Source organism: Dromaius novaehollandiae, chromosome 4 (assembly GCF_036370855.1).
Source record: "Dromaius novaehollandiae isolate bDroNov1 chromosome 4, bDroNov1.hap1, whole genome shotgun sequence".
In the NCBI taxonomy this organism is placed as follows: Eukaryota; Metazoa; Chordata; class Aves; order Casuariiformes; family Dromaiidae; genus Dromaius; species Dromaius novaehollandiae.
Window position 1 is genome coordinate 5780530 of NC_088101.1, and position 25722 is coordinate 5806251.

Consider the following 25722-nt stretch of genomic DNA (forward strand, 5'->3'; position numbering starts at 1 on the left):
TCCTTGGTTTCCGATTCATCTATGAGTGCTCCTCTGAGCACTGGGCAGGCAGTTTTCAGGCGTTTCTTTGATTAGGCCTTTTTTTCAAAGAAAGGATTTGGTCCTGGGAGCAATTCTAGTAGAGATTGGAAATTGAGGCCTCTGGGATTTCTCCACATATGAAACCATCACACAGCTACTTGCAGAGTGAAACTCCTATTCCATTTAAGGGCAGAAAAATATTTCTTTGTAAAATCTTTTCCTTGGCAAAAGGATGTCTGTGTATCCCGCTGGGAATTATTTCTGAGGACCCTCCATTTCTGCACTGCTTCTACCTCACTTTAACACGTCACAAACCCTCCCACCTGTTTGTTATCAAACCTGGAGGACCGTTCCAACCGAAAGGATGATGTTTGCACAGGACCTGTTCAAATAGCCATTTTGTTGGGTTTATCTGTAAGGGCAATACAGCAGCATCTGAAAGGAGTAAGAAGGATTTATTTTCTGTTGTCAGTTCTGAGGCTCCAGGGTTGGAATAACATTTTCCTGACAGCAAAATGGTTTGAGCCGTGATTGTAACACTGTGGGAATTTTGTTCTTCTCTTCATGCACAGGAGGACACCACCTAGCTTGTTTAACTAGTTGAATCAAAACAGAAGTATGCAAGGCATAAAGTCACGGTTTGCTCTGGATCCAGGCTGGTTTCTGGGCAGCGCGGCATCAGCCCGACCATGTGGGATGGCAGCTCCTGCACTGGGTGCACGAGCCTGTGCCACTTCTTGCAGGGCGCGGACGGGGAGTGCTGATTAGCTTGTGCCGCTGAGGAGACTGTCTCTTCCCTCCTGCCCAAAAAGCTCCCGCTGCCTCAAAACATTCAGACCTTTCGGGGCTACAAACCAGATAAGGGATTCTTTAAAGATCCCTCTTTAATCCACACTTTTTTCCATCTCCCATTCTCAGCTAACGCGGCAATATAATTTTACAGTTTAAAACTTGGCCGACCTGTGTTTGAACTCTCAAAGAAAACAAGTCATTACTGAAGAGAAGCCGTTTCTTTGTGAGGCCTAATTTCAGAGGATTTTTCAGAACTTTTATCTCTCATATCTGCTACACAGTTATGGGACTAAATTATCTGGTAAGTCAGGCTTGTATGGGTTTGAATTTCAGGAATGCAGTAAGTTTGTGTTGAGTTCTTCCTCAGAGCCATCTCTGAGGCCTGTTATTTCACACACCTCCCTGGGGAACAGAAAGACAAAAATCCAACAAACCTGAGAGAGTATGCAGGAAAAAAATGAAGGCTGGATTGATGAAATCAAAGAGAGTGTAAACTACAAGTGGGATTTTTCTGGGGAGCTTTGGTACTTTTTAAACATGACTCTGCACCCCTCTGTGTGTATGGCCTCATCCTGCTATCCCTGCTCTGGAGAAGCACAACTGCAAAATGGCTAATTGTAGCACAAGCCCTGCAGCAGCATGAATAAGGGGGTAAAAACCTGATCCTGGCGTTTTAGCTCCCCGCTGTTTAACTGGTGGTAGAACTGAATGATGAAGTGGTGGGATAGGGAAGCAGAAGTAAATGGGAGATGTGACTTTTTGACACTGTGAATTTGTCAGTGTGTTTTCACTTTGGGGAGTGACTTTGCCAAGGAAGTTATTTATCAGCAATCTCCAGCTTCAGGAGTCTTGGGATTATGTGCTGATCTCAACTTCCCTTTAAAGAGCATATTCCACTTGATCAGACTCTCTGGTTCAAGGACTCTTGGACAGCTGACATTCTGCTTTTAGGGCATTTGGGGTAAGACGGCTTGTGTGCTTTCTTATATTGACCTTTTGATGGTGTTTGCAAAAGCTCTGATGCTTGCTAGCAGTGAGGGGCTTTAGCCTTCTCCATCAGCACCTGTTTCATGAAGTTGGGACCCTCTTCAGGAGGAAAACCCAGCTGGAAAGGTGGCTCTGTCACCTTGGTAGCAGCAGGTCTCCAGTCAAGGCCAGCCCAGCGAGTATCGCAGCCATGACCCCGCAGACACCTGCCTCCCGTGCAATGAGCAGACGAGCACAATGGCACTTCCCCTTGGCCTTTGCAGAGCAGGAGATGATGTGGGTGTCGGGTGCACAGCGCAAGTGGGGTCGAGATGCTTACGCCAATCCTACTGCGGGCAGCAAATTCCCGGAGAGCGGCTCTGCACAAGGGTGGAACGCGCCGGCTCCTGGAACGGCAGGTTTGCAAATGCAGGGCAGGCAGTGAAACTGTAGCGTTGGATCCTCGTGCTGGGAACTTCTTGCATTACTGTGGGGCCTGTGCTGCTGGGTGCAGAGTCCTGCTGGCCTCCAGATTTAAAAGCCCTGAGTCTCTGGCCCTGCTGGTCAGAGAGACTGAAACCAGAGGCTGAAATTCTAGTTGCTGAGTATCTTTGTCTTCTGCACTCTTGCTCCACTCTGGGGCAGGGACAACAAACACACGCAGGGGAAGAAGAGGGACCCGTGGCTCACCTTAGAGGCTTTGTTTTGATCTAGCTGCTTCTTCTGGGAGCTCCTTCACTTTTGTGGGCAGCTTGTAGGATTTCTAAGCCAGTTGCTTGCTTTTAGCTGGGTAAGCTGACTTGTAATATGAGGCTGACAGTGGCTACATTGCCATGTTTCCTAGTTTCCAATTAGCTGACACGTTGACTTTGTTTAAGCGGAACACATTAAACTGTGAGTGTTAAAGCAAAGCCATTTGCCGGTTATAGTTATGCTGGGTAGGATTAGCCACAAGGACTAATGTTCCCCAAAGGGCTTGTTCCATCCCCTTCTGACTCCCAGGCACTGACTTGCTTGCAGCTTGAAAGGAAATATAACTGGTACCCACAAATGCAAACAGGGGTGTAAATTCATCTGATAAATATTTGCTTAGCATAAAACGTGAATTTAAGCCTTTTTCAAACTCAACATCTCAACCTGTCACTTTGGGGTGGGACTCTTTAGTGGCACCTGCTGCATAACTCTAGGCTAATAGGTGGTGTCCGTGGGTCGGATGCTTTGTGTGCTGGTTAATCACTTTGTTTTTCTTGATTCCTGGAATAAGGGAATGTCTTGTTGCATTTTATTAAAGCCATTAATCTTCTGCTCAAATACACCATGTGGTTATACGTAAAGGAAAAACTAACAAATATATGAGCTTTAACAAAGATAAAAGTTTGGATTAATCTCCGAGTTGACTCCTAACCCACCAGGTCTGCTTTGGAGCTGTTCCTAAACAACATTTGCTGATTAGCTGAGGGATTTGCCTCCTGACCCCATGAAGCTGCTGCTTGGATGGGAGCAGGAGCTGAAGCACCCCATGGGGCTGGCTCTTGCAACCCCTCTCCAGGGAATGGGTACCTTCTCCTCCCTGGCATAAAGCCGCTGTGATCAGGCTGTCCTCCATGTCCGAGGGTCTGGCCTGGGCCCGCACTACCCCTCTCCAAGGGGCTGCCTGCTTCTGTGCTTCTCCCACACTGCTGCCAGTTGTTTGAGCCACGTGGGGAGCCGTGAAGCCTGGAGAGCTGGCTGGAGGGCACCTGTGCCTGTTGGACAGAATGCGACAAGGAGTAGGTTTTGTCTTCAGGGCCCATGTCTTCTTTCTGGAGACCTGGGTTGAATTATAAATGCCGGAGCCAGCTTACTCATTACAAAACTGGAGGATGGGCTAAGTGCTGCAGAGTCCGGTTTGCAACACACTGGTAATTACCCCGACAGTAGGGTGTCAGGGGTCAATAACTCTCATTGCAGATTGCCCAGAAGATCCAGGTCTACTATTAACCAGATCCTTAACAGATTACATGCTGCAAGATGAAACTGGCTTAACCTCAAAGGGAGGTTAAGCCACTGCCATGGCTTCCTGTTAGCTCCCGAAATTCCTCACTGGCAGCGGAGCCTGGGGAGGGTCAGGGAGGGTCAAGGACCTCCATCTCACGTCCTCAGCTGTTTCCAAGGCACGGAATAGAAAGAAGTCCTGGTGTGCCAGCCTGAAGAACTGATCTCCCCAAGCCAGAGAGTGCATGGGACAAGATGCCTCAAATGGTAGAGCCAGCTGAGAAGCATGGTCAGTGCCTGAAGCCTTTTTCTGCAGAGGTGGCTGCTGTTTTTTCTATCCTGTTTTGTCTGGCAGTGGCTAGGACTGGGCTGGACTGCTCACGACAGTTTGGGTCATCCTACCCCCATGTACTCCGGCCAAGCCGTAAGCTGACCCTGGCCTGCTCTTGAAGGAGGCCTGCTTGACTCAAATTGGTGGCAAAACTCCCACTTGCTTTTTGTGGGGCAGGTTTTTCCCCCTATGCTCCCTGCTCAGAGACCGTCTCCCTGCTCCATCCATTCATGACCTGAAAAACGCAGGGTTGCTCCTCAGCCAGCTCCTGAAGCAGTGGCAGTTTTTGCATTTCAAAGCTAAAGCTAGCTCTGAACTGCCAGCCTTGTTTCCCAGCACCCCCTTCCTTTTCTCACCTCCAGAAGTCTGTGTGCCATCTAGTGCTTCTGGCACAGTGAGATACGTGGAGTATCTAGATACAGGTGGGGCCTTTCAGTAGATCAGGGCACAAGCAACAGGTTAGCTGTGTGTGTTGCCACTGCAAGCCTCCCTGTGCTAGGACAGTAGCTGCATGTACAAATGGAAAGAGGAATATCCCTCTTCTGCCTGTGTGTGCAAATATACCTGCTGTCCTGGAAGACTTGCACAAACACTTATTTTGCAGATGCAGATGAGCCACTAAGCTGACCAAGGGATGTCAAGGGATTGAGCTAGAAACTCTCTCTTCCTCCACATGTATCAAGATTTCAAGTTGTTTTTCTTTTAATAAGCGTGTACTGGAGGTGGATCGTTGCCGTCCCTCATTTGATTCATTTTAAGATACTTGTTTCTGCTGAACTGGTGTATTTCTCTTGTGTCATTTCACTCTTTGCTACTGCTTTTGAATTGCTCTCTGTTTGTAACCTGGTTCCCTCTGCTTGCAGACCTCCATGGCATCCTCTTTTTTCTGCCAAAGTGATTTCTTCTCCCACCATTGGTGTCCTTCCACTCTTTCCTTTCCTCTTAGAGTGGCCAGGAAAGCTTGGAGTCATGCATGCTCTGGGCAAGAGGTTGGACTAGAGACCTCCAAAGGTCTCTTTTAAGCAGCATTTCTCTGCTGCTAGGATTTCTCCAGTTCTCTGCTCAGGGACTGCAGCAGCAGGGAAAGATTCCCCTGCCCTTTTTTTTTTTCTTTTTGAAGACTATTTTTACCTTTTGACTGAGGAGCAACCGGGGCTGAACCTACGCAGGTCTTGGAGAACAAGCAGCACGAGGAGCCGAACCAAAAATAAGAAAAAAATGGTGTTGTCCCAGCCTGCAAAGTGGTCGGATGCCCACAGGCTGACCCTAGTCTCCTTGTTGCTGTTGCTGAAGGAGTGTGGGATTACTGAGGGCAGCGTGCCTTGGAAGGAACTTGACTATGTCAGATGGGGGGAGCCACATGGGATAAAACACAAACCCACCTTTTGAGGCCTGAATTGCTCCGCAGTCTGATCTTCTTTATTTTGCAATCGCATTGGTCAGCATTTTTACAACAGTCAGAGTGATTTCACATTCTTTAATCAAGATTCTCACTGGCTGAAGCATCACTATTGAAAATAAACTATCGTCAGTGGGTAACATAGCACAAACTAATGCAGCAGCCAGCTCAGCCCTCCAATTACAGATGAAAGGGTGCTGTGGAGGTCAGTACCAACAGGACCTATCAGCATCCACTGGGTTTCACTAAGCAGCTTGGATGTCTTTGGTAGGAGGAGGAAGGAGTCAGACAGGAGAGAAAAACCTGTCAAGATCCTTGTTCAGTTAAAAGCTAAATGCTGCATCAGAAGGAACCCCTGGGAGCAAATGGCAGGAGGAGCTGCTGGGGATCACAGCAATCAAGTCCAGTCCTGTGCCCCAAGGCAAGACCAGCACGAGCTCTGACAGCTTCTGATGTTGTTAAATATGTTGAGTGCTGGATTTTGTCAGGCCCCTTTGGAACTGCGGCAGCAGAGCTTTTCACCCACAGGAGGCAGGGAGGCAAAATAGGTGCTGGGGCATCCAGGAAGGGCCCAGTCGACCGGTAATTCCCTGCTCCTCTTTTTATTGCTCACAGAAAGCAGCTCTTTGTAGGGGGGAAAGACAGTCAGTGTTTTTCTGGTTGTGTTTGAAGGGAAATACCTTTCTTCTAGGAAAGGATAAACTTGCCTTGTTTACATTGCATTCCAGTAGAGGGAGCTTATATAGAGCAAAGCCTATATTCTGGCAGGAGGAAATATATACAGTCTATACATTTAGCAGCAATTCCCAGCCAACAGACATGCCAAGCACATTGAAAATAGAGTGGCCTCTGGGATGTTGGTAGGAATTAATTATCCTCTGTTACAAACAGGAGTGGTTAGACCTCCACGCAGTGCCCTGGTGATTTAGAAAGGAGCATGATACTTTCAGGATGGCCCAGATACATGGACATTACCCCTGGCTGGAGTGATGCAGCAGCACGGCTCCCTTTGGCAGGAATCGGGCAGGGCTGGAGCTGCTGCAGGAGGAGTCCTACTATCTTGATGTCTTTCCCATCCAAGATTACTGCGCTCTGTGGGCAGCCCTCATGTTTTCCCATGGTGATGTTGTTCTCCATGGCCCAGGCAGTAAAGGTGGGACTTGCCTGGGGGATCTGCTAAGCCAGCCCTTTGGTTCCTAGTTCTAGTTCTAGTACCTAGAGAGAGCAAGTACTTACAGTTCTGTTTTATGAATGCCACATGGTATTTTATGAGAGCCTAAGGAGTGCAACGTTTCGTCTGCCTCTGCATTTATTGGGTGAAGGCTTGTTGGTCTAGGGGTGGTAGGATTTCTAGCATTGCTTTCAGTTTAGTGGGGGAATGAGAGATGCTGCTAACCTTTTTGCTGCCATCATCTCTGTTGTTGCGGTGGAGAGGCATGAGCTGGATGGAGGGTGGGACAGGGAAGCAGAGCTGACTGTCTGCACACGCACTTCTTAGGCTGCCCATCTCCTGGAGGATTAGCCCCGGCACAGGCACGAGAGATTCTTTTGGAGAATGCTGTGTGATTCTCTCCCCAGCTCCTGCCAGAAGAAACTTGGATAGCAGGGGCCAGGCGTAGTTTGAGTCCATCTGGCAGGAGTTCCCAGGCAATTAGAGCCTGGCATGCTGCAAGCAAAAGCTTCACAGCCCTGCTGGGACCGTCACACAGATCTCGGCTGTACAGGGCTGCCTGCTCGGCTCTGGCCTGCTGCGAGTGGCTGAACCGCGCAGCACCTTCTCAAGGAGGCTGGTGTCACTTCTTCTGACAATTAGCTCTGCACCACCGCTGCCACAGCTCTGCTGGTCAGCCCCTCCTGGTTGACGTGAGCTGTTGTGGTGGACGGAGCTCTACGTGACACTTCTGGGGTAATACCTGGTGACATACCTTTGGCAGCCACTACCTGGTGGGTTTTCCCCTCCGTTGTCTTCCCTGCATTCAAGAAATCGCTGTGGCTTCTTCAGGAGATGGTGGAGTATCTAATGGATTGGGCCTGACAGTGGATTCTGCCTCACTGTGTGGTTCACCTTCTCTCTCCCCACTCTTAAGCAACACAGAAACCTTTTTGGGTGCTCCCAGCAGCTTTGCTGCATGGTTATAACTTCTCTCTCAGCAGCTGCGTGGCATTTGAGGTGTTACTCAAGGACTCACTTGAGTGGTTTTGCGGAGGACGAAGGTATGAGTGCTTTTTAACTGGAGGGTTGACAATCATTTACCTAGACTATACTCGAAAGAGTTTTGAGCATTTACAGAAAGTTTTGAGCATTTACAGAAAGTCCAGCTCCCTCTAAACCAAATTAGCTGCTTAGCCTATAGTGCCATCTTTCTTTACAAGAGGTCAAATCTTATCAAATGAAGACGGGGAGCAGGTCCCCGTGCTTCACTCCAGGCTCACAGTATGCCTGAAGATCAGCAGGGGCAAAACATGAGTCTCTCCCCATGCAGATTGCTCCAAACCAGTGTGTGTCTGCTGGGGCTGTTCTCTGCTTTCTCTGAATCCAGCGTGTCCTTAAAGCTTGAAAGGCTTCAGCTGTGACCTACTCGGGAGCGGTGCAAGTTGTGCAGCACTGGGGCTGGAGTTCAGCTTTTCCTTATAAGGCTACTGCTCACCCTGGCCGGTCTTCTCCAAAACAGAAAAAATGTCCCCCCAAAGCCTCTGCGGCACATTTTCTCCCCAGAGATCCAGTGGTTCTGGCGACGTGGGTGGCAGTGAAGCACAATGCTGTACGGGGGGGTCGAACTGTGAGCTTTTGTGTCTTGTTTGGAAGAAGAGCTTCCATTTTTGGCACAAAGCAGCCTGGGCTCGAGAGCATCGGATCACCTTGGTTCCCCTCGCCTTTGCTAGAGGAAAGTGCCTGGGGGAGGCATTTGGGAGCTGAGGGTGGGGAGATGAAGTACAGTGATGCTTAAAAGCTCTTCATGCCCTATCTGTTGTGGCTGACGTTTGACGGTCTCCAGCCGCAGTATGTCCCCACCCAGTGTGACATGTTAACATGCAAAGGTAGTCCAAGTAGCTGAGTTCGGAAGCAAAATCCCATCTCCCCTTCTCCCTCTTTATGCAGCTGACCTTTCCTTACAGCATGCAAGTCTGGAGAGCTTGTGTTTCCCTGCCATGGTTCCCCAGCTGAGGTACGACCTGCATTCCCTGGTTTCCATCTGCGTTGGCCAGAGATCGGCTGCGTTACAGCACGTGCTGCCAGATGGTGACTGCTCCAGTAGTGCGTCAACTTCAAGGAGCAGGGATCAGTCACTACAGCCACCAATCCACTGTGGATAGTCCCATTACAAATAGCAAGCTGTTTGCTTGTTCTTCCTCATGCAGGAAAGCAGAAAGACAAGGTGGGAAGGGCGGGAACAGCACAAGGCTCATTTCCAAGAAACTCCCACAGGAGAAGCAAAAACTAGGGTGATTTGCAAAGCAGCTGAGGCTTGGAAAGGAAGACCTGCCAGTTATAAGCCTGGGGTCCATCTCTCTGCTTTCCTGCAGGCTCAGCATCATGAAAATGCTTTTTCAGGGTGCTTTGGGCCTGGCTCTCACAGTGGTGTCTAGCTGCAACCCAGATGGCAACTCCAGATTAGGAAGGGGCATCATGCTGGGCCATGCATGGCTTGATCCCATTCACCCTGAGATCTTGGCACCCGTCTGGCCAAGGCCCTGAGCACCCTCACACAGCTGGGAGGTTGCCCTGCCAGGAGCAGGGGTTGGATGGAGACACCCTGGAGACGCCTTCCCACCTTGGTCTGTTCATCCCGTGGGCTACCAAGATCTTGGGCTGCAGACTAAGCACATATGAGCTCACAGATCTTGGTTTGTCTTCTGGCTGTCTAAATGCTAGTGCCTGTCTTTCTGAGATGCTTTAAGTGCTGGCTCTCTGTACTGGCTAGCCTGTTTTTTTCCAGCCTGCATGCATAAAGTGATCCATATCAGCAGTGCCTGGGCTGTTGACATAAGGGCTATATGCAAATGGCTGGTGTTGTGCCGACAGAGCTGAGTACCTTTTGTTATTTAATAGATATTTGCTGTAGGTCAGCCAGAGGTTTTGTTACACAAAGCAGGAATGTTTGCACTCCCGAGATCTTCAGAGATGTGTTAGATATCTTTTATCTACAAGAGAAAGAACAAATTTCAGCCGAAGAATAGGCCTGGTCTGGCAGTTTTATGTGTCCCAGTACTTAAGCTTAGATAGTGGGTGGGCTGGCAGAACTACAGGCCAGGAAACTTGGCCAAAAAATCAAGGTTTTTTTCCCCTCCTCCAGTCCAGACTGGGCAACTTGTCACCTAGGGCTGGTCCAACTGACAGTTGCTGCAACCCCTCTGCCCAGCTCTCCCAAGGCATTTGGGTGCCTAAAAAGCACTTCACGTCCAAAGGACTTGAATTCCTCTGTACCCTAGATAAGGGGAAGCTTTCTCACTCCAGGATATATATATAAAACAACATGTACCCTCCCTTCACCAGCGACCCTGTGCTTGCGATGAGGACAGGGGGCTCCTGCCTCAGTGAGCTCTTTGCTGGGATAGCGAGGGAGCACAGCAGGGACCTCACCAGTCGGGGTGCAGCCCCACAGCACCCAAACAAGTAGAGTCAGTCCAGTGAGAGTAGCCAGGGCCAGCCCTTTGCCCCAGGCCTGAGCCTAAATGCAGCCCGGGCCATGGGCAGGGGCATGTGGGTGGTGGAGGCCCCAGGAGAGGCTAGTCAGGTCATGAGGGCCCGGTGAGGCTGTGGCGATGGAGACCTAACACAGCCCCCCAGGCCTCATCTGCCCCAAGATCTCAACGCAACGTGCTTCAAGGTTAAGCTCTGAGGGCTGCCTGGGCGCCAGGCACCAAACCTGTGTGAGCCATGGCTTGGTGCTTCCTGCCTGATCAGTCTGGATGAGGTTGCTGGATGAGCTGCAAAGGACAAGCAGATACAACTCTCAGTCTCACATCTTTTCCACGCAACACTGCTCCTCCAGTGAAAAGCCAGTTTTAAAGCATAGGAATCACTCAGTGTCCCAGCTTTTATACACAGTCCAGATCTGACTCAAAGAGTTTTACCCAGGTAGGGTTTTACCTGCCTCAGAAAAGCCTGATACAAGTGCAGATCTCATTTCTGCTGCATTAGCAGAACAGCAACAATTTCCTCGAGTGAAGTTAGCTCATCTTGATAGGTTAACACAATGGATTGCCTCAATTAGCACAATGGGCTTAAAAGCCTTTGCAATACATTGCAGGTGGGATAGGGATTTTTTTTGGCAAGTTGCTGCAGGTCATACCACTCAGATTAACTCCCATCTGATTAGCCGCAGTGTCTTTCATGTGGAGCAACCATGTGGCCCTGGAGGCTGGAAAAGACCCTGTTTCCGAGGTCTGTGGTGCGCCTCATGGTTTTAAAGCAAGCGTTTCATCCTTGATCTCTGCAGCCCCAACAAACTGGCCATGCCAAAAGGCCACTGCCCAGCCTGGCCACTGAAACTGGGCAATGAAGTGGCAGATCACATATGACTTTTTAAGAGAGGCGTGAAGCACACAGGCCTCCCCCAACTCATGGTCCCTGAACGAGTGCCTGGCAAGCGTCTGGCAAGTGAACTTGCCATTGGCGGCAAGGCTGGTCTATGGGAGGAGATGAAGTGTTTTGGATGTGACCTTGCTGGTTTTATGCCTTGGCCTCCAAAAAGGGAGAAGAGAGACCCATGAGTTGTCTTGGGAACTCGCAGAAAGTGATTCAAGTGGGCAACTCCTTTGAGCTCATACTGGCACTGCTCTTCACCCTAAATAAAACTTCTCCCTCCTTGATGTTTACCTGAGTGTATTTATGAAGCCATCATGTCCTTCTCGGGCTTTGTGTTGGTAGGTTCAAAATAACCAGCCTGTCCCCTTTCTATCACCTATTTCCTCCATTTCCCTACGCATCTGAGTGTGTCCACCTCCTCTGTTCCTCTTCGGGTCAAGCATCGTGCTGAGTAGAAGTGGATAACATCTTTGCGGGGAAGGGCAAAGAAAGTCCCCCCCCCCCCCCCCCCCCCGCATCCTGTCTGGATGGCAGGAGCAATTTGAACAGTAGGATCAAAGGGTCCTGCGAGCAAGAAGGGCATCTCCCCCTGCCCTTGTTCCTTATTACTATCACAGTTTGCTTTTTGATCCTTTGAGCGTATATTTGAGCTTATGTCTGACCTGGAGGAAATGTGCTGGTATCAAAGCTTTGGGGCCTCTGGAGGGTGCGTTTAGTTCTCCAGGGTGAGGGGGAGGGTGCGTGAGTGGGTGCATACCTAAGAGCAAGGCTTCACGTTCTTGGTAAAGACTCAAAGATGAGTGCTTCGCCCTAATGTTTTAAATAAGCTTTCAAGGACAAGCAAGTTATTCCAAAGTGAGGAAGCAGCTAGCAACCCCAGGGGCTTCGGGTGGCTGCAGCCCCTCTGCGCGTAGCACACCCTTGCTTGGCCAGCAGGAATTTACAACATTTGCCAACTCTGACAATTAGGCAAAGGTGAGAGGTTGGCCTTACCTGCCATTCCCACCGTGCTGAGGGGAAATCAGCTCCCTGTGAACACTGCTGCATGCCACAGTGTGAGTTGTTGATAGAAAGAGGAAGAGAGGACTTTCCGGGCTTATTTATTCAGCAGAATTTACTACTGTGGGATTATTTTTACCTGATCTCTCCAGGATGTTAACAAGATTATAATTCTGTTAGATCCTGTCAGCATAGCCAGTTTCAGTGGGACGAAGCGATTTTATAACTCCGTCAGGGATTATTGCAGAATGCTGTGATCTACCAGTGCAGTCTGATTTTCCATATTGATGAGACCTAATACATTCCCGTGGGGGAATTGATTGAGTTCTCACTTTCTCAGTCTTGTTGCTATCATTCTTTGTGGAATCAGGATTTCTGCAAGCTGTCCCTACTTTTAGGATGCTGCATGACAGCAAACACTGCATCACCACTCTTAGATCCACCGAAAAGGAGTTAAAATCCTTCAGACACTGTTAGAAGGTGACTTTTAAAAATCCAGACAGACTACTTAAAATTAGCCCCATTCAAAACACTGACATTCCTGTATAGAAGAAATAGTTTGGGCTTGCTTCTTTGAGTCCTTACTTAGTTGCTTCAGGATTGAAACCCTGTAGAGACAATAGCCATTGTTTGCAGAATAAAGACTCTGTTTGGATTTGGCAAGACATCCTGTTTTGCAAACTGTGTAGGAAGGCACAGGGAAGCGTAGCCTCTTCCAGCTGGAGGATCTTTAGCTGAGCAAGGCTTCCCAGGTGCCTCACGTGCTGGTGACACTCCATGTGGCTAGGACAGATCTCAGCTAACTTTAAACCATCTGAGCATCAGGTGTCTAATCTAAACAGCTTCGTCTGTGGTCATCTTAGGGAGAGGGACACCCCCAGAAAAATGCTTCATCCTGTAAGTGTCTTAAGGCATTTAGCTGTCCATTAAATTTCCCTTCGATTGTAGTTGTCCCCTTCTAGGAGACGGCTTTACATTGTGTGTTAGAGCTCAACGGTCACTTCAAAGAATCTCTGAGGGGAAAAGAGGGCACAAAGCCCTGCAGAGACAGGTCATAGGAGAACAGCAACTGAATGGAGGCAGCAGCACCAGGGCTGCCTGTGAGTACGGGCAGTTGGGGCATCCTCGTAGGGATGAAAGGTGGCCAACTACCAGGCGTCCTGCTGTGGGCCTGAGTGCTTGCAGCGTATCCTTCTACAGCTTGCACCTATCTCATGTGCTGCCACTTACACTTACGGCTCTTGGAAGTGTCCACAATGTGGGTTATCTACATTATTTACAAGTCTATTCCAAAGATACTGAATGAGGATCCCCATGAACCTTCCTTCTTCTTTTCTAGGTCAGGACACTCTTTGTGAGCGGGCTGCCTCTGGATATCAAGCCCCGGGAACTTTACCTGCTGTTCAGGCCCTTTAAGGTACCAGATCTGCGTCCCCTGGGGGGAGAGGTGGTCTACAAACATCTGTACAGCAGTGGAGCGCAGTGGTGACCATGGAGCACATTGCTTCAGCTGGCAACCTGCACCATCCCAATGTCATCATGTGGTCCCTCTCCGCAGACCTGAGAGCAAAAGGGGTGCAAGAGATGATAACAAACCCATGTAGCAAAGAACCCTTGCAAACAGAGCAGTGTAAGGTCAGGTGGGGTGTCTGGGAGTATGTTGTGGGGACCTGGCCCTTGCAAAGGCATTAGAAACCATTCAGTGCTCCAGGCTGGGCCCCAGTTTAGGGTACTGTGGCAAGACTCAGGAGGTGTGAGCTTGCTTCCAGTCCTCACTATGGTATTTCCTGGCAAGGCTGGGCGAAGTGTATCGGCTGGTGGTCTCTGAACTTAGCAGGATCCAGGAGCCCACTGGTTTCCCAAAGAAAACCTACTTTGGTCATTTCATTCAGTGACACAAGTTTCTGCATGTTTTTCCCACAGTAAAACACAGAGAAATGGTATCAGTCTCTTTGATTACACAGAGGTTTAAATTCTATGTTGATTTTCACCCCATTTAATAGCAGAAGAGAATTGACTTTAAACCTCTCAAAATCCCCACTGTGTTTCTTGACCATGACAGATTGGAGCTCAGATATTGGCTCTTTTAAAATACAAAAGATGGTATTATCAAGCTATGATCAGGCATTAAACAGCTGTGCAAAAAATTCAGCAGCACTGAGTCCCTGAGCCTGTGCTAATCCTTTACAGCTGTAACAAGCTCACTATCATGTCTGCTTAATACTCCCCAACTGTTTTACTGCAGAGTCACAGATAACACACATTTCCCCTCTAGAAGGGCTAGCGGGGTTGAAAGGGTAGGGAAAAACAAGTGCCCTAAAGTATTGGCACTTCTGTTCCTGAGCATGACCCCCAGCAGCCTGGGTGACAGTAAGGCAAAGGCAGGGGAGTCCACATTAGGGAGCAGAGCATCTCTCTGCCGGCAGCCCTCCTAAGCTGTCCGAGCACTCAAGAGCCTGTGCCCCAGGCTTGCCTCTGCAGCTTACTCTTCCCAGGCCCTCAGTGGAGAGGACGGGAGGTGAGCCTCTGCCTGGCCAAATTTCCCTTCTTGGCAGGTCTTGCTGCTGGCCAGCCATTCCCAAGTCCAGGCATTGCCACTGCAGCGGTTGTGTCCTGGTCCAGCGTGCTCTGCTGCGTGGCTGCATGGGGAAAACTTGCTCAGATGCTGAGGGATCAATAACATCAGTGTCAGATCTGGTTTTCCATGCTGAGCATTATCTATCTGTGACAATCTTGCAAGGATCTTGGCTAAACAGAGTTTTTCTCTTTTCTTGCAGGGATATGAAGGGTCTCTTATAAAACTCACGTCTAAGCAGGTAAGAGCCTTTCAGAACTAGGTGCTTGTAGTTGCCAGCACTGTGCGATTTGGGAACAATGTACCAGTGCAGGGTCTCATCTCTTCTAAGCTCCAGCCTTAGTCTCGTCCTCTTTTTCCCTCATCTCTCCAGATCCCCTGATTTTCGTGCAGTCTCACTGCTGGGAGTGCTCAGCTTCCAGTGCAAGAGCTGTGCGTCTACAGCAGAGGCAAGGGCCCATTTAGGGGTGATCAGAGCAGGTGTCCTGGGAGCAGGAGGGTCACAGGGCTGTTGGACTCAGCCCTTGTATTGGAATTAGGTGCCTTTTGCAGCAGAGGGCTGCAGTGACACCACGCTGTCCTCCAGATAGAGAGCAGAGACAGTCTGCCTTGGGCTGTGGCCCTTGTGTGCATCACGAGAGACTGTTGCTCCAAGGCCTTGCCCTCTTGCTTGAGTACCAAACTAAATGTCTGTCCCCTGCCATAAAAGCCTCACCTGGCCCCAGCCTCCCATGATGCTAAGACCATCGCTGGGTACAGATCCTAGATCTGCATTTCCCATCCCGGGAAACTGCTTTGTATGCAGCTTAAGGAGGCTTCACTGCTCGTGTCTGCCTGACTCGCCTCTCCTCTCTTCCCTCCTCAGCCTGTGGGGTTTGTTAGCTTTGACAGCCGCTCAGAAGCAGAAGCTGCTAAAAACGCTCTGAACGTAAGTATGCTGTGCCCTTCCTTGTGGCTTGTGCCAGAGCTCGCGTCCTGGGGAGGGATGGGGAACTGTACTGCTGGCAGAGGAGTTGCCTGTGCTTGCTGCATTGGAGGTGGGGAGAACCATCTTTCCTTGATTCACGGCCAAAGCCCAACACTGTGCTTGTCTGTGAGAGCCTGTGAGAACCCTTGTGTCTATCGGGAGGGAAGGGCAGCTCGCTTACACCATCATGTTTTGCTCCCATGCTTACGAGGTGACTGTGGACCAGGCAGGAATGAAGGTGGTTGGCCTTCAGGAATATGCTGCGTGCTACTCAGCACTTGTGCTTACGGGCTCTGCCTTTTCTCCAACAACTCTCAAATGATGGGACCTCTCTTAGGAGGCTGAAAGAGCTCACTCCTTTTTTCCTCCCGTCACTGAATTCCTCCCTCATTTCTCCTTCCCCAAATGACTGCCAGTTGCTCTCCAAGTTTCTCTGGCCTGAGGATGTGTATCTGCCGCACCTGCTAGCTTGAATATGTTCCATTTCTCCAACCGTTTCCTGATCTGCTACTTATCATCTGCTATCATTGTAATCTCCACTACTTCCTAATGTCCATCCCTCACTCCTGTTTTTATAATGACTTCTCTTTGCTGGCTGCATTTTTTCACTGTCTTGGCACATGGTCAAGTCTTAGTCCAGCTTTGAAAAATGTTGGGGAGATAAGGCTTTCTGCTGGCCTCTCTGTTTTCTGTAAAGCAGGTAGCCTCTGCCTTCTTCCAGCTGAAGCCCTTGTTACCAGCACTGGAACCAGGCAACTCTTATCACAGGAGCATGGAGAGATTTAGGGAGGAAGGGACTTTTGGAGGGCTCTAGTGCAATTCAGAGAGCTCATGATCTCCAAGGATGGAAAGGCCAGAGTGAAGATGCCAGAAGTGAACACCTTGTGGTGAAGATCACATATCACGATGATAATATTTGTGTTGTCCCCAACATCATAGCAAAGTTTCTCTTAAGTTACAAGATTAGGCTGGAATTCTTTTTTTTTTTTTTTTTTTTTTTTAGGGCTAGAATTATTTAATCGCTCCTGGAGGGGAAGGAGGTTATATTCTCCATCTCCCCTCTCGCCTCTCCCACCTCCATAAAAAAATGGCTGAGATAAGAGCAGCTAGCCAAGACCTCTTCCTAGGGGAGTTTGAACTCACATCTTCTGTAAGGGTGTCCAGGAGAGTCCTACCAGCTCCTCTGAGCACCGCGGGTACTTGCAGTTTTTCCTGTTGACAGTGTAGCACTTTGCAGCCACAGTAAGTCACTGGAGCAAGGAAATAGCTCTGGGGTGTGAGCACACTGCCAAGTCTGTGCACTCCCTGTTTGGCCCTGGCTGTTTGTACCATCTGCATGCTAATTCTGGAGAGAGCCTTTATGTGTGGCTCAAGCTGGCCTTTACCAACGGGTCCAAAGATCTTTTCCTGGGCCGGGCCCAGCAAGAGCTGGCAGCTGTCCTGTCTCCCTCCTGGCAATGCGGAGCAAAGGGCTGTGTCCCAGTGCACGGGTCCACGGGACCTCTCTGTGCAGATCATTGCCCATGAGCTCTGGGGTGCCAGTGTGCTGGAAGAGAATTACAAAGCGCAGATCGTTTGACTGTTTGTCAGGAAGAATTTGTAGCCCCTTTTTGCTTTTATGTGGGAGGGGAGAGAAAGACACATGGCTGCATAGATGATAATGCTTTTAGATCAGTGTTAATCTGCTCAGTTGGTTTGAACCTGGTTCCTTACTGCTGGCAATGCTGTGGGAGTGATCAGACTGCATGAACAAGTGTATGAGTGTGTGTGTGTAACAGCACATATGTGAGGGTACACACGCATGTGTGCTTGTATGTGTGTGTGCGCATGTATTTGTGCAAGAATGTGTGTGTGCAGGGACATCCCTGACACTGATCCAAGCCAGATGCAGGCACTGAAGAGATTATTTTCTTCCAGTAAATGAACATGCTTTGTTCCACTCGTTTGATATCCAACTTATCACTGCATCAAAGCTCTTAAAACATCCCTCTGGTCTGCAGCAGCAAAATAGCCCTGGAGAACTCACATTTCCCTTTTTTAGACCAGTGCCTCTGTTTCGGGAGGCTGACGATTTGTGACCAGGTTTCCAGTGTGCCAGCCAGCCAGGGCCCTCCACGTTTGCCCTAGTGACAGTAGCAAATGTGTCCACCCTGTTCTCCCCTGCTGGGGCTCTCCAGATCCCATATTTATTTGGAGCTTGTTTGATTGGCATGTTTGATCTCATTTCACTCAGGGGGTGCCCGTGGGGAAGAGGTGCTGCGTGAACAGCCTCTGGCCTCCCCTGCTAAATGCAGGGGAGGAAGAAGATTACAATGAGGTGCGTGGGGGGGGGAGTGTTATTTATGGAGATGGCTGACATTTGCATTTGGGAGTCCAGACAGTGAGGGGCCCTGTCTCAGGACCCTGTCTGGCTGACATTAGCCATTGCCCAGGTCTGCGACCTCCTGTCTGTGGGAGATTAAGTAGTGGGAGATGATGCAGCAGCACTGGTTCTCTCTCAACCTTGGGGAGCTTTTCCAGACAGTTTTCCTCTGCAAAGCAGGCAGACTCATCCCCGCAGCAGCTCTTGTGTGCTGATGGAGGGCAGTTCCTGGGAGCTGGGGCTGCGGTGTCAGCCTGAAGGCTCAGGACAGACCTGAGGGAAAGCCCACCCTCCAGAGGCCCTTCATCCTGCTGTGAGCTCAGCCTGGGCCAGATGAGCTTGGGAGCTGCTCTGCAAGCTGCCAACTTAGGCTGCAGGTGATAGACCAAACCGTCTGCCTAGGCAGGTGTGTGGGGCTGGCGGGGAGGAGAGGGGGTGACCCACAGCCCGGCCGTGCTAAGGAAACGCTGTCACCAATGCATCACATAAACAATGTGTCATTAAAAAAGTGTTGTCAAAGGAAGCGTCTGCCTCCGTTCTGCAAGCTCCAGCTGTGCTTTCCCTCCACAGCACCCTCTCTTCGAGTCTGTTGCAGCCTCAAAAGCATGAGCCCATGGCGGGTTTGCAGTCCCTGCAGGGTGGCATGGCTGACGTGACCCCTGTGAAAGGGAGACACCTCGCTGCAGTCTGGACATGCTGATGCTGTGGCAGTTTTGTCCTGCCATGCTGCTGCGGGTGGCTGGTGCTCTCTCCAGCCCCAGCTCAGCCCACACTGCAGAGGTCTGGGCAGACAGTGGGGGAAAAACAAGGTCTCTTGCGTGGTTGGCAGATCAATTCAGGATGGTTTCAAGGGCTCCTGGGATACGTTTGTGTAGCAGCTGGATCCGGGCAGGCTGGGAAAAAAGCGCAGCAACCAAAGTGCACAAGTGTGTCTGCAAGAGGCTCAGGAAATAGGAAGTGTGGTTTATGCCCCAGGAGGGCTTGTGCCTGTGGCGGCAGCTCTGCATAATTTTACCACTTGGCTTGAAATGCCTCATGGAAAACACAAGTGGATTCATAAAACAAGTCTGCTGTACCTGCAGGACTGGCTCAAGCAAGGAGCTTCCACGGCAGAAAGCGGCTCACAGAGGCAAAAGAGCAGCTTTTCCAACCATGCTGAAAGTCAGCGATGGGACTGTGAGGGCTGTGTTGAGCCTCTGAAGGCCTCCACATTCCTTAATACTTTGCTCTCTTTCCTTTCCAAGGGTGATCTTGATAATAGTGGAAGAGGTATTCATGGTCTTGAACACTGCAAGGGTTTTGACCTTGGAAAGGCACATCCTGGAACAGAGATGCAGTGCTGGCAGCAGAGCACTGTGGTCAGGTTTACCTCCTGACCCTATTGCTATCTGCCTTTGGTCCGACGTGTTAAATTAGGCGGCTCCCTGTCATGGGTCACGCTAAATTGGGTGGCTGTCATGCTAGCTAGTGTGATATTGCTGGTTGGACAATAATCCCGGCACCTCCTCAGCTTCTTTCCCACTTGGAAAACGTAAAGCTTTATCTAAATAAGGATTAGGCTCTTAGATATGAGTCAGAGAGTGACTCCTTTCCCAGAGTTTCCTGTTTGTTCAGTGGGAAAAATAGCAGCTAAAGCTGCAAAAGCTTTCAGAGAGATGAAAAAAATGTGTGGGAAAAAATGTCTGCCCAGCCTTGAACTCCTCACCAGCTCCCAGGACATGGGGTTTTGTACCGCAGGGCTCAGTGTCTGAGCAGAAGATGTCACAGTTTGTCACTGTGGGCTGGAAAAATAGCCTGGGAACACGCTGTTGTCCAGCCTGTGCTGGAGGTGTCTTGTAACCAGGTGGCAGTTGTAAACCAGCAGAGGAAACGCAGGGTTGGGAAGCGGTTCTCCAGGAAATGTCACACCAGTCTGCTTTTCCGGGGCTCCCGGAGCGCTTGTTGGCCAACAGCACCTGGCGGGACCTGCTTTCCCTGGTCGTGTAAGCTCAGAGGTGCAGCTGTCTCATCCCCTTGTGTGTTGGGCTCACCGAGGCCCCTGTCCCCAGCTGACAGGCAGCCTTTCGCTGCCTGACGCTGCCCTGGCTCACCTTGCTCTTGCCATCAGAGCTGTAGCACGGCTGCAGCCCCCAAGGGCTGCTCCGGGTGCCAGGGCCCCTGGACAGCGGCTCAGGTTGGTGACCAGCATCTCTCAGTGCCCCTGAACTGCTTTGTCGTGGCCTCAGACATGTTGGCACCACCATTTGGCAGAGCTCTTTGGGGAGGCACCTCTCAGCCACCATTGGCTTTATTTTTACTACGGGCAAAAGAGCAGATTTCACTTTCCTTTAGCAACTTCCTTCTACCTTTGCAGAGTTAAACTGCTGCTGCTGATGCAGTGGGTAACATCACTCCGCCTACTGAATAATCTCATCAGGCAGGGATAACAGCGTGAAACCAGTTCTCTAATGCCTTTCTGTGTTTTTCCTTGTCTTCATTTTAAATTTAAAATATTTTTGGCTCTGCTAATCCCTCTGGATAAGAGCTTGGCTGAGCAGGATGCCGACTACCAAATATGGTGCTGATCCTAAAGATGTTAGAGGAATGCAAGTCGTTGAGGGCCCACGGCCTCGGTGTTCGCTGCCAAACAAATTAGGTCATTTAAACTTTGGAAGTTTGCAAGGATGTTGGAAATTGAATCAAGGACAAAAATCTGGGGTTATTTTTGCTGCGGGGCTCTGGGAGGTGGTGGAGGAGGCTCACACTGGAGGAGGCAGGGGGCTTTCTGCCTGCCCCCATGTGTGCGCTTGCTTGCCCTGAAAACGTGTTAGATAAGAAGAGGTGCCAGGATCACTTTCTCCGCCTGTGACCATGTGCAATGGCGTCAAGGAAGCTGCCGCCTCGCATTTGGTCTGCCCAGACTCCCCTTTCCACACAGCGTCATTTGTACCTGGGCTCAGAGGGAGCATTGCTCCTTTTAAAAGCAGTTCCCTGAGGTTCTCTGTCTGCTTCTCCCTCCACCAGAGCATTGCTTCCCCCTCGCTCCGAGCACACCGCATGCCGGGAGCAGCACACGGTTTAGCAAGCTGAGCCCCCTGGCCTGACGTAAATGTCTCACCATGAGGAGGGATGTTTTATAGCCGGGGCATGCAAAACGTTGTCTCCACGGTGAAATATGTTTCCATCTCCGTAACGCTGTGGCATCATTTAGTCCAGATTAGAGAGCAGCCTGGGAGCCAGACGAAGGTTCCTTATGTGACCGAGGGACAAAATCAGGAAAACAAAGTCCTTATTAGAGAATGTTTTATCAGCAGAAAAGATAAACAGGCCCCAGCTACGGACCTAACTTTCTGAACGAGTCATTGGAGCTGGTTTTCCAGCTGGATTCGGGGGGTGAAGGTGGGGAAGAGAGTCTGTGTGTGCAAGAGAGAACAAATGAGGCCTGTGGGAAACATGCCTGCTGCACCATGGGAGGATCAGGCCACTGTTGGGGCTGTGGATGGCTGAACCCCCTTCCCTCGTGCAAGGACTCTTTGGGTTTTGTTCGCCCGGCTCGCTGACCGGGTGCATTTCCTTCCTTCCACCAAGGGCATCCGCTTCGACCCCGAGATTCCCCAGACGCTCCGCCTGGAGTTCGCCAAGGCAAACACCAAGATGGCCAAGAGCAAACTGGTGGGCACACCGAATCCCAGCACGCCTCTCCCCAACGCCGTACCTCAGTTCATCACCAGGGAGCCATGTAAGTACTTGGCTTTACTCTCCTTTTAAAATGAACAAGAGTGGGGGAGTGACCCTCCAACCCAGCCCTTCATCTGCCAGCTGGGAGCATTCTCTGGGCAGAGCCAGCCTCACCACCTGCCTTTTGCCCAGTGTCCTGGCAGTGAGGGCATCAGACACGAGGAATCTTCCCAGCCTCCTTTGCCTTGGCAAAATCACTCATTCAGGCAATTTTGAGCATGCAGAAATCCGAGGCAAACATGCGGCTCCACCAGCTCTGCCAGAACAAAGATGTGGGACACTGGAGGGAGCTGAGGTACTTTCGGGGGTCTGCTGGTGGGCAGTTTGAGCCAGCACTACATGCTCTTCCTGAATGAGGCAGCCACATGCCAGGCTACGTGAGTGGGACTGTGGCCAGGAAAGCGAGGGCAGCTGTTAGCCCTCCACTTAGTGCCAGGGAGGCTGTCCCAGGGTACCACATCCAGTCTGGGCCCCCAGTTCAAGGAGGTTATGGGGACACTGGAGAGGGTCTGGTGGGGCTACTGGGATAGCTGGGGCTGGGGCCACCTGGCTTGCAATGAGAGGGGAGCTGGGCTAGCTTGATCTGGTAACGTATGGGGTATCTAAGGCTGGGGGGTATCTAACCACAGGTACAGTGACCTGAGGGGCAGGCACCATGATCACAGAGCCAAACTCTTCTTGGCCACAGCAGATGCTGCTGCAGGGGCAGCTTGTGAAGTTCAGCTTGAGTATTAGGAAACACTTGTAAAAAAGAAGGCAGAAAAAAACATCCTTGGTGGTTTCCAAGCCTCAGCTAGATGAAACCATGGCTGCCCTGATCTCATGTTGGCAACAGTCCTGCTGAAGTGGGAGGTTGGACTGGAGACCTCTGGATGCCCCTTCCCCCTGCACTGCTGTGGTTGTGCAGGTGTTTTTTTCAGGGCTCTCCTCACTGCCCTTGGCCACTAAAGGGCCCATCTCTACCTGGGTGTCTTCAAGCCTGGAGCGGGTGGCTTGCCTGAGAGCCTAAGGCAGTCAGGAGGGTGCACCACTCCCAGAGTGATGGCTGGGATATGGGTGTGCAGCTGGGGTCCCTCTGATCTGCAGACCCAGCTGTCAGTGCTGGAGAGGACCTGCAGGCAGGTCATGGTCAGCCCAGACAGGAGAAATATTTGATTCCTGCCAGGAAATCCTCTGCTTTTCCTGTGGTGGTGCGGGTTCCTGACAGATGCTGACATGGTTTCCAGCCCCAGCTGTGCCTAAGTCAGCACCTTGGGACAGACTGCTCTTTTGTCCACACCTGTAGTTTTGGGGGTGGTTATAGCAGGGAAGAGCCCTGCAGGGGAGCCAACAGGTCTTCTGTCTGAGCTGGCAAAACTCTTGCTTCGTCCCTGATGCTGCCAGACGGAAATCAAAGCACAATGTCTGAGCTGTGCTTTGTTCTCCAGGACAGAGAAAACAGCTTTTCTCTAGTGCTCAGCCCTCCTGGACACGCTGTGAAGGGCACTGGGAGCCCCATGCATCCCTGCTGTGTCTCACCCTCTTGTGAGGGGTTTCTTCGGCACCGTGTTAACCCACCCTGCAGCTGGGGCCTGTCCCCGGGCTTGCCCAGTCCTGCTGCTCCCACTCGGAGAGATGACCACGACCCTTAGGAATGAGCTGTGGTAGGGGCGGTTGTTTATGCTAGCCCTTGCCAAGTTTTTGCTGTTTATCTTACTTTCAAGTCAACAGTGTAAACTTGTAATCTCCTGTGTCATTGAAACACAACCTCTGTGATGGCGGTGATGGTGCAAGGGATGGTGGCTGCTGCTTGCTCTCACGGCTCACCGGAGAAAGGGCCATGGAGACGGGAAGTGGGTCGCAGTAAGTCCGGGACGTAGCTGGAGATGACTGGAGTCTTCTCTGAGCACGTGAAATGTTGCTGGTGGCAGAGGGAAGCTAGAAAAACCTCTGCCAAATCCCTCCAGCATATCTGTGTGGGGCTGTTAGGGCTGCCCAGGCAGGCTAGCATGTTGGCCTCACTGAGGTATCCAGCTACAAAACATCAACTTAGAGACAGGCAGAAATTTTGGGGTAACCCTGGAGATGTTACGGGTGTCAGATGCAGCAGTGCCAGGTGCCGTTGCGCCGGGATGCAGTTGGAGCAGGTGGAGCACCTCATGCTCAGAGGCACTTCAGCCTTGACATCAGCTGTTGCGATCGTGTGATGGGGACAAGTGGCTGGTGTTTCTAATGTGGCCGCTTCCCCAGGTTGCAAAAGGCCTGCGCGTTTCCAGTCCTTTGAAGCAGATAGGGTGCAAAGCATCAGCTCAGCTTGGCGATGCCCTTTCAGAGCTCAGCTGGGGCTCCTGCATGCACCTCAGTTTAAAGCTCCAGGGCTGCAATATTTGGGGCAGGCCTTGTCTCAGCTGTGGCAGCAGCATCCAAGGAAAAGGCAGCACAATTGTCCATGCTCTGTCAAAAAGCAGGGGTGAAAGGGACATGGTGCAGGAGAAACTGCTGTGATCACCTCTTCTGTGAAATGGGTGCAGGAGAGCTGCTCTCCCCTCAGTTGAGACAGGTTAAAGACCATAAAGAGCATCTCTGCTGGGGTGGACCGACTTGCCCAGGCTCCTGTCACCAATAGCAGCTGGGAGCACTTGCTTAGCCCAGAGCATGGGGCAGCACAAGCTCGTAGTGTTGGTTCACCACACTGCTGGGCTGGGGAGTTTCTGAGCAGTGGCTGGAGATTTTGTTGTAGTGGATATTTCACCATGAAACATGTCTTAACAGTTTTTGCTGTTTGAAAGCATTTCTTGTGCTGCCTTTAGAATACTGCTTCCATTTTAACTTTCATGTCCAGATAAAAAACAGAAGCCTTAACTCCTTGCATCTCTGTTGCACAAGCGTATCTATGCGTGGGTGTATTTATAGGTCATAAACTCTCTTTCAAACTAGCTGACATCGGATTCCCAAATATAATTAAACCTCTCAGAGCCAAAGAATCCAATTTGGCTTCCCTGGAAACGGGAAGGAAGCGTACCTAGCCTCACGATACGTATTATTAAAGGCTGAAAAGTTGAAAAACTGAGCTCCGTGTTGTCCAAGCAGGCGAGTTAAATAACAGCATTGTATTCTGAGTCAGTCCATCTGCTCTCGCTATTTCTCATTAGCTGCTGCTGACAGCAACACTGAACATACTGCTTTTTATGGAGCAGCTCATGAATGAATCAGGTCCTAAGCATTAGCTGTGAACAAGCCTCAGGAAAGAGTAGTCTGTGGCAGCAATGCAAGCCCTGGGGCTCATAAATTGCACAATTTAGGCAGAAGCTTGTGCTTGGTCTCTGCTTCCCTACTGTTTTGCGGGGAAAACAAAGGATTTATGATGTTATTAAATCACTCATGGCTGGTGTCCCCTGCAGGCTATTTAGAAGAAGCCAGGATCAATAAACTGACAGCTCCCAACTAACAGTAGAGAGAAGTAGTAGATTACGGGTCCTCTGAATTTGCTTGTGATCGCTACTGGCCTGCCCCGGTGGTGTTACTGCCGCTGCTCAGTGCCACAGGGAACAAAGGTTTCCATCCTGTGGAGGAAAGTCTTGGAGGACACAGCTTTTTCCACTCCTGCCTGGGCTTTGGCTCCATTTAGCCAGCGTCTTCTAGGCTGTAACTTAACAGTGCCCTTTGCCAAGCACTGCCTCCATCGGCAGGGACGTCTTCGCTTGGCAGTCTCCTGGATGGTGTCTCTGTAGCCGCTGACCCACCTTCACGTGAGCACAGGACCGAGCCAGAGTGGCTCTGGGCTTGTGTCCTTCCTCCACAGCAGGATTTGCCACAGCTCTGCCATGCCTTTCCCATGATCTTCAGGCCACAGGGAGCTGGTAGGGGAACACAGTCGAGGCCATTTGGCTGCAGGTGCAATTTGGCATCTCTTGTTTTGTTGTCCAAGCCACAATTACATGGTAACCGTTAACTCTCCTTATTCTTTTCTTGCAGATGAGCTCACAGTGCCTGCACTTTATCCCAGTAGCCCTGAAGTGTGGGGGCCGTACCCTCTGTACCCAGCGGAGTTAGCACCTGCTCTACCTCCTCCTGCTTTCACGTATCCCGCTTCACTGCATGCCCAGGTAA

General features: G+C 50.6%; 1 protein-coding gene across 1 annotated transcript in view; it reads left to right on the forward strand.

Annotated features, from left to right (window-relative positions):
* The window catches only part of RBPMS (RNA binding protein, mRNA processing factor), a 47490-nt gene that overhangs the window by 8978 nt on the left and 12790 nt on the right, over positions 1 to 25722 (forward strand). The window contains exons 2-6 of the mRNA XM_064510278.1: positions 13352 to 13429; positions 14790 to 14828; positions 15453 to 15515; positions 21484 to 21634; positions 25588 to 25718. Coding sequence (XP_064366348.1) covers positions 13352 to 13429; positions 14790 to 14828; positions 15453 to 15515; positions 21484 to 21634; positions 25588 to 25718 — 462 coding nt within the window. The remainder of the gene's footprint in view (positions 1 to 13351; positions 13430 to 14789; positions 14829 to 15452; positions 15516 to 21483; positions 21635 to 25587; positions 25719 to 25722) is intronic.